Source organism: Sinohyriopsis cumingii, chromosome 3 (genome assembly GCF_028554795.1).
Source record: "Sinohyriopsis cumingii isolate HCF-2022 chromosome 3, ASM2855479v2, whole genome shotgun sequence".
In the NCBI taxonomy this organism is placed as follows: domain Eukaryota; kingdom Metazoa; phylum Mollusca; class Bivalvia; order Unionida; family Unionidae; genus Sinohyriopsis; species Sinohyriopsis cumingii.
Genome location: NC_142963.1, coordinates 13,058,861 through 13,077,071, shown reverse-complemented (window position 1 = coordinate 13,077,071; position 18,211 = coordinate 13,058,861). Strand labels below are relative to the sequence as shown.

The 18,211-nt window shown below is 32.9% G+C and overlaps 1 protein-coding gene across 1 annotated transcript in view; it reads left to right on the top strand.

Moving 5' to 3' along the window:
• The window catches only part of LOC149802467 (uncharacterized), a 512,180-nt gene that overhangs the window by 230,043 nt on the left and 263,926 nt on the right, over positions 1 to 18,211 (top strand). The window contains exons 59-64 of the mRNA XM_089951513.1: positions 627 to 767; positions 3,518 to 3,706; positions 6,392 to 6,514; positions 7,944 to 8,126; positions 9,803 to 9,928; positions 14,214 to 14,399. Of these exons, the coding sequence (XP_089807639.1) occupies positions 627 to 767; positions 3,518 to 3,706; positions 6,392 to 6,514; positions 7,944 to 8,126; positions 9,803 to 9,928; positions 14,214 to 14,399 (948 nt within the window). The remainder of the gene's footprint in view (positions 1 to 626; positions 768 to 3,517; positions 3,707 to 6,391; positions 6,515 to 7,943; positions 8,127 to 9,802; positions 9,929 to 14,213; positions 14,400 to 18,211) is intronic.

The window sequence follows — 18,211 nt, the reverse complement described above, 5'->3', positions numbered from 1 at the left end:
TGATAGGGCATGATTTCTTGATAGGGCATGATTTCTTGATAGGGCATGATGTCTTGATAGGGGATGATGTCTTGATAGGGCATGATTTCTTGATAGGGCATGATTTCTTGATAGGGCATGATGTCTTGATAGGGCATGATTTCTTGATAGGGCATGATGTCTTGATAGGGCATGATGTCTTGATAGGGCATGATTTCTTGATAGGGCATGATTTCTTGATAGGGCATGATGTCTTGATAGGGCATGGTGTCTTGATAGGGCATGATTTCTTGATAGGGCATGATTTCTTGATAGGGCATGATTTCTTGATAGGGCATGATTTCTTGATAGGGCATGATTTCTTGATAGGGCATGATTTCTTGATAGGGCATGATGTCTTGATAGGGCATGGTGTCTTGATAGGGCATGATTTCTTGATAGGGCATGATGTCTTGATAGGGCATGATTTCTTGATAGGGCATGATGTCTTGATAGGGGATGACTTATTATGAGCATCTACTGTCCATTTATAACTCTGTGTGTTGTAGGACTTCAGGGTTTTCACTAGTATTCCAGCAAGTATTCCCTACATAAAGTTATCATATATCTCCTGTAGGATAAATTTGATTCTTTGTTATGCATTTCAGGATGTTGTGCGATACTCCTTGCTGCCAGATGCAAACCAAAATCAGAAAGCTTTAGATTACTTTTATGTTGAGGAAGCCACAGGCTTAATACTCCTGAAAAAGTCCCCAAGGAGTGATACCAGCAATGACATCAGATACACTGTAAGTATCCACTCTAAATAAAAAAACTGTTGCTTGTATAATCAGTCATAATACTCTCTCACTGATATAATTGTCACAGACTTCTACGCGTGGTTTATGTGGGTGCATCTGACTAAATTTGACCCCATTCCATAAATAAAATAATTATAACTTTATATTCTAGGTTATGGTTTAAAATTTCCCAATTCCAAAATGTTATGGCAAATTATTTTGTGCTCTTGTAATATAAATTCTCATGAATCTCGGCCAATTAGCCATAACACTAATTAGTTCAGAGGTGCCCACCCTAACGGCTTTGAACCAATCAAGTGGTCTGGAAAACAAAACACAGACTTCTAGGCCAATAGTAGATGTCATTAAAGCTGTTCATATTAAATGATTGTATAGATAGAGAGGGGTAGTAATAACTGGAGGCAAAATTGATTCCAAAATGTTAACTAATGAGTCTGAAAAGATTGTCACAGATGCATCAAAGTTCTTGTCAAATTCTGCTGGGTATTATCATCTGATAGTGTTAGAGGCAGAATGGACATGGCTGCTAACTATGGAATAAATAGATGTATGTATGTATAGTAATAAATAGAATGTATTACTAGACCTAATGATATTCCAATAGTAACATTAGTAGTATGTTTTAATAGCCCTGTATATTCCAATAGTAGCAGTAGTAGTATGTCTTAATTCTGTATATTCCAATAGTAAATTTAATAGTATGTCTTACTAGACCTATTTATATTTCAATACTAACAATGCTAGTATGTCTTAATAGACCATTATATTCCAATAGTAAAATCAATAGTATGTCTTAATAGTCCTATATATTCCAATAGTAAAACTAGTATTATGTCTAAATAGGTCTTTAAATATGTCAATAGTAACATTGATAGTATGTCTTAATAGGCCTTTATGGTCCAATAGTAGTATGTTTAAAAAGCCTTTATACTCCAATAGTATCATTAGTAGTGTCTATATAGATCTTTATATTCCAGTAGTAATTATATTAATAGTATGTCTTAATAAGCATGTATATTCCAATAGTAAAATTAATAGTATGTCTAACTAGACCTATTTATATTCCAATAGTTACACTAGTAGTATTCTTAATAGGCCTGTATATTCCAATAGTAACATTAATAATATGTCTTACTAGACCTGTTTATATTCCAATAGTAGCATTACTATTATGTCTTAATGGACTATTATATTCCAGTAGAAAAATTAATAGTATATCTTAATAGACCTATATTTTCCATTAATAACATTAGTAGTATGTCTAAATAGGTCTTTAAATGTCAACAGTAGCATTAATAGTATGTCTAAATAGACCTTAATATTCCAGCAGTAAATTTAATATTATATCTTAATAGACCTATACATTCTAAATGTAACATTAATAGTATGTCTTAATAGGTCTTTAAATTCCAGTAGTGATATTAATAGTGTGTCTTAATAAGCACATATATTCCAATAGTAACATTAATAGTATATCTTAATAGGCCTGTATATTCCAATGTTAACAATTATAATAGTATGTCTTACTAGGTCTTTAGATTCCAATAGTGATATTAATAGTGTGTCTTAATAACCACATATATTCCAATAGTAACATTAATAGTATATCTTAATAGGCCTGTATATTCCAATATTAGCAATTATAATAGTATGTCTTACTAGGTCTTTAAATTCCAGTTTTAAAATTAATAGTATGTCTTAATTGGCCTGTATCTTCCAATGGAAAAATTAATTGTATGTCTTAATAGGCCTTTATATTCAAATAGTAACATTAATATTATGTCTTAATATGTCTGTACATTCCAGTAGTAATAGTTAATAGTATACCTTAATAGATCTGTATATTCCAATAGTAACATTATTAGTATGTCTTAATAGGCCATTATATTCCAAAAGTAACATTGATAGCATGTCTTAATAGGCCTGTATATTCCAATATTAACAATTATAATAGTGTGTCTTAATAGGTCTTTAAATTCCAGTTGTAACATTATTAGTATGTTTTAATAGGCCTTTAAATTTGAATAGTAACATTAATAGTGTGTCTTAATAGAATTGTGTATTACAATAGTAACATTAATAATGTGTTCTAATAGGCCTGTATATTCCAATAGTAACATTAACAGTATGTCTAAATAGACCTGTATATTTCAATAGAAACATTAATAGTGTGTCTTAATAGGCCTTTATATTCCAGTAGTAAAATTAATAGTGTGTCTTAATAGAAGATTATAGATGAAGTTGTTACTTAAATTCATACACAAAAATAAGTGACTTTTGTCAAGACCTCAATATCCAAGGTAACATTGTTGTAACTAAGCTGTTTTCAGGCAAAGTCATGTTTTCACTATCATCCATTTCTTTTAGGTAGTGTGCATCTAGGTTTCTTATATAAAGATAGCCCTTCCAGATCTAGTGTGTAGTCTATTTATGAGAAAAAGTAAGTTTTCTTCCAACTTGACTTCAGTTTGTGAAAGAAAATGCATCTTTGTATTCTCATTTAAAATATGATAGATGGATTCCATAGTGACCAATTCCATATCAGTCCAAAATAAGATAGATGGAACACATAGTCCTAGGTGTGTGCACATTGCAACCCATTACACTAGGTGTGTACACATTGCAACCCATTACACTAGGTGTGTACACATTGCAACCCATTACACTATATATAGTTAAGGATCAGACTGATACACAGACAGAAGATACATTTTTATGAATTTCTCTCTCTGCTGCAGATGATAGTTCAAGCCCGTGATCAGAGAGCACCAGTAGAACAGTTTTCCACTGCTAATGTCATTGTTAATGTGATGCGTAACAGAAATCCTCCATTCTTCATAAATCTGCCATATGCAACACTTGTGTCTGAGAATACTGCTGTTGGTACATCTGTCTATCAAGTGACTGCTACTGATGCAGACCTACAGGTAAATTCTTTACAGGTATTTTCATACATGTATCCAATTAATGATGACATAGACCTACAGGTAAAGTTTTATACAGATATTTTCATACAGGTTTCCAATTTTAGATCACACAGACCTACAGGTAAAGTTTTATACAGGTATTTTCGTACAGGTATCCAATTTAAGATGGCATAGACTTACAAGTAAAAAAAATAAAAATTGATATCTCCCAATATAAACATTAGTAAGTGTCTACAGATATGTGAAGATAATTAATTTATCTAATTTAAACATGGAAATTCAACCTTTCCTGGCTTGTTTCTTTATTTGTGGGTGGTTTTGTATTTTTTTTCTCTTTATGTTCTCATTCAAACTATGATAGATGGTTACATAGCAACTCAATTCATGTCAGTCCAAAATATAATAGAGAGAGATGTTGGGGATACATTAAGTTACATTCTGGTAGAGAGATGTTGGGGATACATCAAGTTAGACTGTGGTAGAGGGTTGTTGGGAATACATCAAGTTATATTGTGGTAGAGAGATGTTGGGGATACATCAAGTTAGATTCTGGTAGAGGGTTGTTGGGAATACATCAAGTTATATTGTGGTAGAGAGATGTTGGGGATACATCAAGTTAGATGGTGGTAGAGGGTTGTTGGGAATACATCAAGTTATATTGTGGTAGAGGGTTGTTGGGAATACATCAAGTTATATTGTGGTAGAGAGATGTTGGGGATACATCAAGTTAGATTGTGGTAGAGGGTTGTTGGGAATACATCAAGTTATATTGTGGTAGAGGGTTGTTGGGAATACATCAAGTTATATTGTGGTAGAGAGATGTTGGGGATACATCAAGTTAGATTGTGGTAGAGGGTTGTTGGGAATACATCAAGTTATATTGTGGTAGAGGGTTGTTGGGAATACATCAAGTTATATTGTGGTAGAGGGTTGTTGGGAATACATCAAGTCATATTGTGGTAGAGGGTTGTTGGGAATACATCAAGTTATATTGTGGTAGAGAGATGTTGGGGATACATCAAGTTAGATTGTGGTAGAGGGTTGTTGGGAATACATCAAGTTATATTGTGGTAGAGGGTTGTTGGGAATACATCAAGTTATATTGTGGTAGAGAGATGTTGGGGATACATCAAGTTAGATTGTGGTAGAGGGTTGTTGGGAATACATCAAGTTATATTGTGGTAGAGAGATGTTGGGGATACATCAAGTTAGATTGTGGTAGAGGGTTGTTGGGAATACATCAAGTTATATTGTGGTAGAGGGTTGTTGGGAATACATCAAATTAGATTCTGGTAGAGAGATGTTGGGGATACATCAAGTTAGATTGTGGTAGAGGGTTGTTGGGAATACATCAAGTTATATTGTGGTAGAGGGTTGTTGGGAATACATCAAGTTATATTGTAGTAGAGAGATGTTGGGGATACATCAAGTTAGATTGTGGTAGAGGGTTGTTGGGAATACATCAAGTTATATTGTGGTAGAGGGTTGTTAGGAATACATCAAATTAGATTCTGGTAGAGAGATGTTGGGGATACATCAAGTTAGATTGTGGTAGAGGGTTGTTGGGAATACATCAAGTTAGATTGTGTTAGAGGGTTGTTGGGAATACATCAAATTAGATTCTGGTAGAGAGATGTTGGGGATACATCAAGTTAGATTGTGTTAGAGGGTTGTTGGGAATACATCAAATTAGATTCTGGTAGAGAGATGTTGGGGATACATCAAGTTAGATTGTGGTAGAGGGTTGTTGGGAATACATCAAGTTATATTGTGGTAGAGGGTTGTTGGGAATACATCAAGTTATATTGTGGTAGAGAGATGTTGGGGATACATCAAGTTAGATTGTGGTAGAGGGTTGTTGGGAATACATCAAGTTATATTGTGGTAGAGGGTTGTTGGGAATACATCAAGTTATATTGTAGTAGAGAGATGTTGGGGATACATCAAGTTAGATTGTGGTAGAGGGTTGTTGGGAATACATCAAGTTATATTGTGGTAGAGGGTTGTTAGGAATACATCAAATTAGATTCTGGTAGAGAGATGTTGGGGATACATCAAGTTAGATTGTGGTAGAGGGTTGTTGGGAATACATCAAGTTAGATTGTGTTAGAGGGTTGTTGGGAATACATCAAATTAGATTCTGGTAGAGAGATGTTGGGGATACATCAAGTTAGATTGTGTTAGAGGGTTGTTGGGAATACATCAAATTAGATTCTGGTAGAGAGATGTTGGGGATACATCAAGTTAGATTGTGGTAGAGGGTTGTTGGGAATACATCAAGTTATATTGTGGTAGAGGGTTGTTGGGAATACATCAAATTAGATTCTGGTAGAGAGATGTTGGGGATACATCAAGTTATATTGTGGTAGAGGGGTGTTGGTGATACATCGAGTTAGATTATGGTAGAGGGGTCTTAGGGATATACTGGTATAGAAGTGTTTTGGATACATCAAGTTATTTACTGGTATACGGATGTTTTGGATACATCAAGTTATATACTGGTGTAGGGGTCTTTTGGATACATCAGCATACTGACTCTGGTGAAAGACTTTTATTGGGATTATTGAGGCCACTCTTGTCTTGCCTTACATGATCTTCTCACACATGACCTCACACATGATCCCCTTACAAAATAGTGTTGACGAAATATTGCAGATTTCATCATGCTATGTTGTTTGCTTTCAGGAACAACTTGTGTATGAAGTTGTTGGTGATGCTGCTGCACCTGGATACTTTTCAGTCAACTGGACAACTGGTGTAGTTCATGTACTCAGCGGCCTGAGGACTGATGTCCAGTCCCAATACATTGTAAATCCTTTTAATTACATGTATATTTTAAACCATGTCCATTTTAATTACATGTATATTTAAAACCAAGTTCTTTTTTAATTACATGTATATTTGAAACCAAGTCCATTTTAATTACATGTATATTTGAATCCAAGTCCATTTTAATTACATGTATATTTGAAACCATGGCCCATTTTAATTACATGTATATTTGAAACCAAGTCTATTTTAATTACGTGTATATTTGAAACCATGGCCCATTTTAATTACATGTATATTTAAAACCATAGCCCATTTTAATTACATGTATATTTGAAACTAAGTCCATTTTAATTACGTGTATATTTGAAACCATGGCCCATTTTAATTACATGTATATTTAAAACCATAGCCCATTTTAATTACATGTATATTTGAAACCAAGTCCATTTTAATTACATGTATATTTGAAACCATGGCCCATTTTAATTACGTGTATATTTGAAACCAAGTCCATTTTAATTACGTGTATATTTGAAACCATGGCCCATTTTAATTACATGTATATTTGAAACCAAGTCCATTTTGATTATGTGTATATTTGAAACCATGGCCGATTTTAATTACATGTATATTTGAAACCATGGCCCATTTTAATTATGTGTATATTTGAAACCATGGCCCATTTTAATTACATGTATATTTGAAACCATGGCCCATTTTAATTACCTGTATATTTGAAACCAAGTCCATTTTAATTACACATATATTTGAAACCATGGCCCATTTTAATTACATGTATAATTGGAAGCATGGCCCATTTTAATTACATGTATAATTGGAGCCAAGTCCATTTTAATTATGTGTATAATTGGAAGCATGGCCCATTTTAATTACATGTATAATTGGAACCATGGCTCATTTTAATTACATGTATATTTGAAACCATGGCCATTTTAATTACATGTATATTTGAAATCATGGCCTATTTTAATTACATGTATGTTTGAAACCATGGCCCATTTTAATTGCATGTGTATTTGAAACCATGGCCCATTTCCAGACTGTCCTCACAACATCTTAATGTGGAGCAAAATGCTTTAAAATATAATGATAAGGTCATCTAACAATTATATAATTTTTTATTAAAATTATTTTTCACTTATTTATAGAGACTGAATGATAATTAATAATTATAAAGTGTCTCTAGATTCTTGTTTAAAATGATAGTATCTCATGTCATGACTTTGCCATGTACATGTACTTTGTACAAATTTGTCTTTCCACTAATTGGTGGTTTTAAACTCTAGTAACCCCTGACCATTCACTTCCATATAAAATTAATAGGCATTTATGCAACTAAAATTATGTAGACAGCCACTTGTTTCCAAAATTAGCAGATATGTTTTGGGGATGTGTTGAAAAAAATGCATCCACATGTTTCATTCTAATCAATATGTATTTTCAGTTGCGTGTACGTAGCTATGACACCGCCTTCTCTGACCAGACAACAACCGCTACAGTTATTCTGAACATAAGGAGAAATGAACGAGCCCCAGTCTTCCAGAACACTATGTATGAAGCAACAGTCAATGAAACCATCGCCGTTGGTAGCTGTATTTTAATGGTGACAGCAGTTGATGGGGATGGAGTAAGTATACAATACTCACATGGATTAAGTATACAATACTAACATGGAATAAGTATACAATACTTATTTATACATAAGCTTTAATATTTGAAATTAACATTTTGATAAAATTTGATGGCCATAATTGATAACATTTGAAATTGTATATCCATACAGTTTTATCATTCACACATATCAATTATGTTAAACACTAACTTGGATACAACATATAAACCATCAGATTATGTTAAACACTAACTTGGGATACAACATATAAACCATCAGGTTATGTTAAACACTAACTTGGGATACTACATATAAACCATCAGGTTATGTTAAACACTAACTTGGGATACAACATATAAACCATCAGATTATGTTAAACACTAACTTGGATACAACATATAAACCATCAGATTATGTTAAACACTAACTTGGATACAACATATAAACCATCAGGTTATGTTAAACACTAACTTGGATACAACATATAAACCATCAGGTTATGTTAAACACTAACTTGGATACAACATATAAACCATCAGGTTATATTAAACACTAACTTGGGATACAACATGTAAACCATCAGATTATGTTAAACACTAACTTGGATACAATACATAAACAATCTGGTTATGTGAAACACTAACTTGGATACAACATATGACAATCGGGTTATGTTAAACACTAACTTGGATACAACACATGACAATCAGGTTATGTTAAACACTAACTTGGATACAACACATGACAATCAGGTTATGTTAAACACTAACTTGGATACAAAACACTAACTTGGATACAACACATGACAATCAGGTTATGTTAAACAGTAACTTGGATACAAAACACTAACTTGGATACAACACATGACAGTCAGGTTATGTTAAACACTAACTTGGATACAACACATGACAATCAGGTTATGTTAAACACTAATTTGGATACAACACATGACAATCAGGTTATGTTAAACACTAACTTGGATACAACACATGACAATCAGGTTATGTTAAACACTAATTTGGATACAACATACAACAATCAGCACAGGTTATGTTGTATTTTCTAAAAAATAGCTGCATTGGAATGTAATGAATGTAAAGTTTAGTGCATGTGACCTTTCTTGAACCATCCAGATTACACCTCTTTACTTTTCTATCCTACACAAAAGTCAAGACATTATATATTTTCATTTTCTGTGTATGAAATGCCCAGGAAAAATTAGAGAACACATATTGTTTTTCTTAAGAACTACAGTAGGATGGAGTAACAGTTCATTGACCCATTTAGAGTTGGGATACCTTTGTCACACTGTTTTATGCCAGTATTGACTGTGCATAATACACAGCTAATTGTGAATGGCATGGACCTGGATCTCTTGGCATACAGTGTTTAGTCATCAGGGCCTGTGATGTTCAGATAAACACTTAAATCATATGTACAGCAAACAGCACTGAACTTGATCTACCAGGATTCTGTGTGATGGCAAATCTGGTGCACACTCCTTATCAATCAGAGTTTGGTGCATGTGAGCTTTTCTGCAAATAGAAACATGAATGTTTACAGACACGAGTATTAAGATGCTATTCAAAATGACTCAGAGCCAGTCCATTTCTCTTTTTCAAAAACAGTCTTCTATTATTTGTGTTAGTTTGAATTCACCCACTAAAATTTGAGTGTTGAACCTGTTCCAGGACCGAGTGACATACACAGCTACACAAGATGTGGACACTTTGGAATTATTCTACCTTGGAACCGATTCTGGCCAAATCTGTGTGAGAACGTCTTTGAGAGGAGTGAGCACCAAGCTCATCTATAGGGTAAGTAATCCCATTATTATTGACCTGGAGTATAAGTAATCCAATTATTATTGACCTATAGGATAAGTAATCCCATTATTATTGACCTATAGGATAAGTAATCCCATTATTATTGACCTATAGGATAAGTAATCCCATTATTATTGACCTATAGGATGAGTAATCCCATTATTATTGACCTATAACATAAGTAATCCCATTATTATTGACCTATAGGATGAGTAATCCCATTATTATTGACCTATAACATAAGTAATCCCATTATTATTGACCTATAGGATAAGTAATCCCATTAGTATTGACCTATAGGATAAGTTATTATTGACCTATAGGATAAGTAATCCCATTAGTATTGACCTATAGGATAAGTAATCCCATTATTATTGACCTATAATGTAAGTAATCCCATTATTATTGACCTATAGGATAAGTAATCCCATTATTATTGACCTATAACATAAGTAATCCCATTATTATTGACCTATAACATAATTAATCCCATTATTATTGACCTGTAACATAAGTAATCCCATTATTATTGACCTATAACGTAAGTAATCCCATTATTATTGACCTATAATGTAAGTAATCCCATTATTATTGACCTATAACATAAGTAATCCCATTATTATTCACTTATAGCATAAGTAATCCCATTATTATTGACCTATAATGTAAGTAATCCCATTATTATTGACCTATAACATAAGTAATCCCATTATTATTGACCTATAACATAAGTAATCCCATTATTATTGACCTATAGGATAAGTAATCCCATTATTATTGACCTATAACATAAGTAATCCCATTATTATTGACCTATAGGATAAGTAATCCCATTATTATTGACCTATAGGATAAGTAATCCCATTAGTATTGACCTATAGGATAAGTAATCCCATTATTATTGACCTGGAGTATAAGTAATCCAATTATTATTGACCTATGACATAAGTAATCCCATTATTATTGACCTATAACATAAGTAATCCCATTATTATTGACCTATAGGATAAGTAATCCCATTATTATTGACCTATAACTTAAGTAATCCCATTATTATTGACCTATAACGTAAGTAATCCCATTATTATTGACCTATAGGATAAGTAATCCCATTATTATTGACCTATGCGATAAGTAATCCCATTATTATTGACCTATAACATAAGTAATCCCATTATTATTGACCTATAACGTAAGTAATCCCATTATTATTGACCTATAGGATAAGTAATCCCATTATTATTGACCTATAATGTAAGTAATCCCATTATTATTGACCTATAGGATAAGTAATCCCATTATTATTGACCTATAATGTAAGTAATCCCATTATTATTGACCTATAACATAAGTAATCCCATTATTATTGACCTATAGGATAAGTAATCCCATTATTATTGACCTATAACATAAGTAATCCCATTATTATTGACCTATAATGTAAGTAATCCCATTATTATTGACCTATAACATAAGTAATCCCATTATTATTGACCTATAATGTAAGTAATCCCATTATTATTGACCTATAATGTAAGTAATCCCATTATTATTGACCTATAACATAAGTAATCCCATTATTATTGACCTATAACGTAAGTAATCCCATTATTATTGACCTATAGGATAAGTAATCCCATTATTATTGACCTATAGGATAAGTAATCCCATTAGTATTGACCTATAGGATAAGTAATCCCATTATTATTGACCTATAATGTAAGTAATCCCATTATTATTGACCTATAGGATAAGTAATCCCATTATTATTGACCTATAACATAAGTAATCCCATTATTATTGACCTATAACATAATTAATCCCATTATTATTGACCTGTAACATAAGTAATCCCATTATTATTGACCTATAACGTAAGTAATCCCATTATTATTGACCTATAACATAAGTAATCCCATTATTATTGACCTATAGGATAAGTAGTCCCATTATTATTGACCTATAACATAATTAATCCCATTATTATTGACCTATAACATAAGTAATCCCATTATTATTGACCTATAATGTAAGTAATCCCATTATTATTGACCTATAACATAAGTAATCCCATTATTATTGACCTATAACGTAAGTAATCCCATTATTATTGACCTATAACATAAGTAATCCCATTATTATTGACCTATAACATAAGTAATCCCATTTTTATTGACCTATAACATAAGTAATCCCATTATTATTGACCTATAACATAAGTAATCCCATTATTATTGACCTATAACATAAGTAATCCCATTATTATTGACCTATAGGATAAGTAATCCCATTATTATTGACCTATAGGATAAGTAGTCCCATTATTATTGACCTATAACATAAGTAATCCCATTATTATTGACCTATAGGATAAGTAATCCCATTATTATTGACCTATAATGTAAGTAATCCCATTATTATTGACCTATAGGATAAGTAATCCCATTATTATTGACCTATAACATAAGTAATCCCATTATTATTGACCTATAGGATAAGTAATCCCATTATTATTGACCTATAATGTAAGTAATCCCATTATTATTGACCTATAACGTAAGTAATCCCATTAGTATTGACCTATAGGATAAGTAATCCCATTATTATTGACCTATAACGTAAGTAATCCCATTATTATTGACCTATAGGATAAGTAATCCCATTATTATTGACCTATAACATAAGTAATCCCATTATTATTGACCTATAATGTAAGTAATCCCATTATTATTGACCTATAACATAAGTAATCCCATTATTATTGACCTATAGGATAAGTAATGCCATTATTATTGACCTATAACATAAGTAATCCCATTATTATTGACCTATAATGTAAGTAATCCCATTATTATTGACCTATAACATAAGTAATCCCATTATTATTGACCTATAACATAAGTAATCCCATTATTATTGACCTATAGGATAAGTAATCCCATTGTTATTGACCTATAACATAAGTAATCCCATTATTATTGACCTATAGGATAAGTAATCCCATTATTATTGACCTATAATGTAAGTAATCTCATTATTATTGACCTATAGGATAAGTAATCCCATTATTATTGACCTATAACATAAGTAATCCCATTATTATTGACCTATAGGATAAGTAATCCCATTATTATTGACCTATAATGTAAGTAATCCCATTATTATTGACCTATAGGATAAGTAATCCCATTATTATTGACCTATAACATAAGTAATCCCATTATTATTGACCTATAGGATAAGTAATCCCATTATTATTGACCTATAGGATAAGTAATCCCATTATTATTGACCTATAACGTAAGTAATCCCATTATTATTGACCTATAGGATAAGTAATCCCATTATTATTGACCTATAACGTAAGTAATCCCATTATTATTGACCTATGCGATAAGTAATCCCATTATTATTGACCTATGACATAAGTAGATTTCTGTGGTGAGGTTTCTTTTAGTCCATGATGTTCTAAATTTTAGACTTCTGTGATGAGGTTTCTTTTAGTCCATGATGTTCTAAATTTTAGACTTCTGTGATGAGGTTTCTTTTAAAGTCCACGATGTTCTAAATGTAAGACTTCTGTGATAAATTTTCTTTTTTAAGTCCATGATGTTCTAAATTTTATACTTCTGTAACAAAGTTTATTTTAGTCCATGATGTTCTAAATGTTAGACTTCTGTGATGAGGTTTCTTTTAGTCCATGATGTTCTAAATTTTAGACTTCTGTGATGAGGTTTCTTTTAGTCCATGATGTTCTAAATTTTAGACTTCTGTGATGAGGTTTCTTTTTAAGTCCATGATGTTCTAAATGTAAGACTTCTGTGATAAATTTTCTTTTTTAAGTCCATGATGTTCTAAATTTTATACTTCTGTGACAAAGTTTCTTTTAGTCCATGATGTTCTAAATGTTAGATTTCTGTGATGAGGTTTCTTTTAGTCCATGATGTTCTAAATGTTAGATTTCTGTGATGAAGTTTCTTTTAGTCCATGATGTTCTAAATGTTAGACTTCTGTGATAAAGCTCTTACAAGTCAGATATGAGGATGGAGATGAGAGACATCAATGCATGGACACAGGTAAGACACTGAGAGACTAGATTCCTTGGAACATCTGTCATTTTGTTTTGTATCATTATGTAGAACATTACACCCCAAAGAGACTTACAAGGTTACATTTTTGCAATAAAAATTGCATCACTGACCCCTTTACAGAAAATCAAGAAATGAAAAAGAAAATTATATTTAAGCTCCAAATAAATTTCATATTTCAATTTCAGATGAGAATAACGGCATCAGATAATAGATCCCCTGTGCAAGTTGCTGTGATTGATGCAACCATAAATGTTATCCGAGATCAGTTCCCACCAGAGTTCCTGAATGTTCCACAACTGGTTATCATCAGCGAAAGAGTTGCTGTTGGTACCTCTGTCTATGATGTCAATGGACGAGACCTAGATCTTTTGGTAAGTGCAAGGGCTAGCTTTTCTTCATTTGCTTTTATTGTGAGAAACTAAAATTTAGAATGATTGATGTTTGGATTCAGTATTTGGTTCTTATAATCATCATAGACCTGTCATCCAGCATATGTGAGCACAAATTAATTTCTCATTACCTCTTCATACCACACAAATTTATTTGTCTCTACCTCTTCATACCACACATGTTCATTAGTCTCTACCTCTTCATACCACACATGTTCATTAGTCTCTACCTCTTCATACCACACATGTTCATTAGTCACTACCTCTTCATACCACACATGTTCATTAGTCACTACCTTTTCATACCACACATGTTCATTAGTCACTACCTCTTCATACCACACATGTTCATTAGTCACTGCCTCTTCATACCACACATGTTCATTAGTCACTACCTCTTCATACCACACATGTTCATTAGTCACTACCTCTTCATACCACACATGTTCATTAGTCACTGCCTCTTCATACCACACATGTTCATTAGTCACTACCTCTTCATACCACACATGTTCATTAGTCACTACCTCTTCATACCACACATGTTCATTAGTCACTACCTCTTCATACCACACATGTTCATTAGTCACTACCTCTTCATACCACACATGTTCATTAGTCACTACCTCTTCATACCACACATGTTCATTAGTCACTACTTCTTCATACCACACATATTCATTAGTCACAACCTCTTCATACCACACTGAGTCATTTGTCACCACTCTTCATGCCAGCTGGAAGGATGTCTAGTTCTGAATGAAAATGGTGACAATTTGACATCCATTATGGCTCCCATGGTAACCATCTTGAAAATCTTGTTTATCACTTCTGCTCCTAAAAAAGTCATATTATCATGGATATTTCACTAGAAAATATCTTATATGTCTAGTTGGTCTGAAATGAAAATGGTGCCAATCCAACATATAATACAGCCTGACATCTGCTATCTTTAAAATCATGTTATACGCTGCTCATCCTGAATGGATGTTCATATTGATATAGAGTTATCACCAAAACACTTCACATTGATATGGAGTTATCACCAAAACACTTCACATTGATATGGAGTTATCACCAAAACACTTCACATTGATATGAAGTAAAACACTTCACATTGATATGGAGTTATCACCAAAACACTTCACATTGATATGAAGTTATCAACAAAACACTTCCCATTGATATGGAGTTGTCAGCATAACACTTCACACTTATATGGAGTTAACAGCAAAACACTTCATGTGATCACTGGTTGGTACTTCATCAATCTAACATCAAGTATGCTGATCATATTTTTTCTTATACATCATAAAAATTGATAGACGGTCTGATATATCATTAAATGGATGGATGGTCTGATACATCATTAAATGCATGGATGGTCCAATACATCATTAAATGGATGGATGGTCTGATATGTCATTAAATAGATGGATGGTCTGATACCTCATTAAATGGATTGATGGTCTGATACCTCATTAAATGGATGGATGGTCTGATATGTCATTAAATGGATTGATGGTCTGATGCCTCATTAAATGGATGGATGGTCTGATATGTCATTAAATGGATTGATGGTCTGATACCTCATTAAATGGATGGATGGTCTGATATGTCATTAAATGGATTGATGGTCTGATGCCTCATTAAATTGATTGATGGTCTGATATGTCATTGAATGGATGGATGGTCTGATATGTCACTAAATGGATGGATGGTCTGATACATTGTTAAATGGATGGTCTGATATGTCATTAAATGGATGGATGGTCTGATACATCATTGCATGGATGGATGGTCTGATATGTCATTAAATGGATGGATGGTCTGATATGTCATTAAATGGATGGATGGTCTGATACATCATTGCATGGATGGATGGTCTGATATGTCATTAAATGGATGGATGGTCTGATATGTCATTAAATAGATGGATGGTCTGATATGTCATTAAATGGATGGATGGTCTGATATGTCATTAAATGGATTGATGGTCTGATGCCTCATTAAATTGATTGATGGTCTGATATGTCATTGAATGGATGGATGGTCTGATATGTCACTAAATGGATGGATGGTCTGATACATTGTTAAATGGATGGTCTGATATGTCATTAAATGGATTGATGGTCTGATGCCTCATTAAATTGATTGATGGTCTGATATGTCATTGAATGGATGGATGGTCTGATATGTCACTAAATGGATGGATGGTCTGATACATTGTTAAATGGATGGTCTGATATGTCATTAAATGGATGGATGGTCTGATACATCATTGCATGGATGGATGGTCTGATATGTCATTAAATGGATGGATGGTCTGATATGTCATTAAATGGATGGATGGTCTGATATGTCATTTAATGGATGGATGGTCTGATACATCATTAAATGGATGGATGGTTTGATATGTCATTAAGTGGATGGATGGTCTGATATGTCATTAAATGGATGGATGGTCTGATACCTCATTAAATGGATGGATGGTCTGATACCTCATTAAATGGATGGATGGTCTGATACCTCATTAAATGGATGGATGGTTTGATATGTCATTAAGTGGATGGATGGTCTGATACCTCATTAAATGGATGGATGGTCTGATATGTCATTAAATGGATGGATGGTTTGATATGTCATTAAGTGGATGGACGGTCTGATATGTCATTAAATGGATGGATGGTTTGATATGTCATTAAGTGGATGGATGGTTTGATATGTCATTAAATGGATGGATGGTCTGATATGTCATTAAATAGATGGATGGTCTGATATGTCATTAAATGGATGGATGGTCTGATATGTCATTAAATAGATGGATGGTCTGATATGTCATTAAATGGATGGATGGTCCAATACCTCATTAAATGGATGGTTGGTCTGATATGTCATTAAATGGATGGATGGTCTGATACCTAATTAAATGGATGGATGGTCTGATACCTCATTAAATGGATGGATGGTCTGATATGTCATTAAATGGATGGATAGTCTGATACATCATTAAATGGATTGATGGTCTGATACGTCATTAAATGGATGGATGGTCTGATACCTCATTAAATGGACTGATGGTCTGATACTTCATTAAATGGATGGATGGTCTGATATGTCATTAAATGGATGGATGGTCTGATACGTCATTAAATGGATGGATGGTCTGATATGTCATTAAATGGATGGATGGTCTGGTACCTCATTAAATTGATGGATGGTCTGATATGTCATTAAATGGATGGATGGTATGATGCCTCTTTAAATGTATGGATGGTCTGATATGTCATTAAATGGATGGATGGTCTGATATGTCATTAAATGGATGGATGGTCTGATACGTCATTAAATGGATGGATGGTCTGATACGTCATTAAATGGATGGATGGTCTGGTACCTCATTAAATTGATGGATGGTCTGATATGTCATTAAATGGATGGATGGTATGATACCTCATTAAATGTAGGGATGGTCTGATACCTCATTAAATGGATGGATGGTCTGATATGTCATTAAATGGATGGATGGTCTGATGCATCATTAAATGGATGGATGGTCCGATATGTCATTAAATGGATGGATGGTCTGATATGTCATTAAATGGATGGATGGTCTGATATGTCATTAAATGGATGGATGGTCTGATACCTAATTAAATGGATGGATGGTCTGATACATCATTAAATGGATGGATGGTCTGGTACCTCATTAAATTGATGGATGGTCTGATATGTCATTAAATGGATGGATGGTATGATACCTCATTAAATTGATGGATGGTCTGATACCTCAT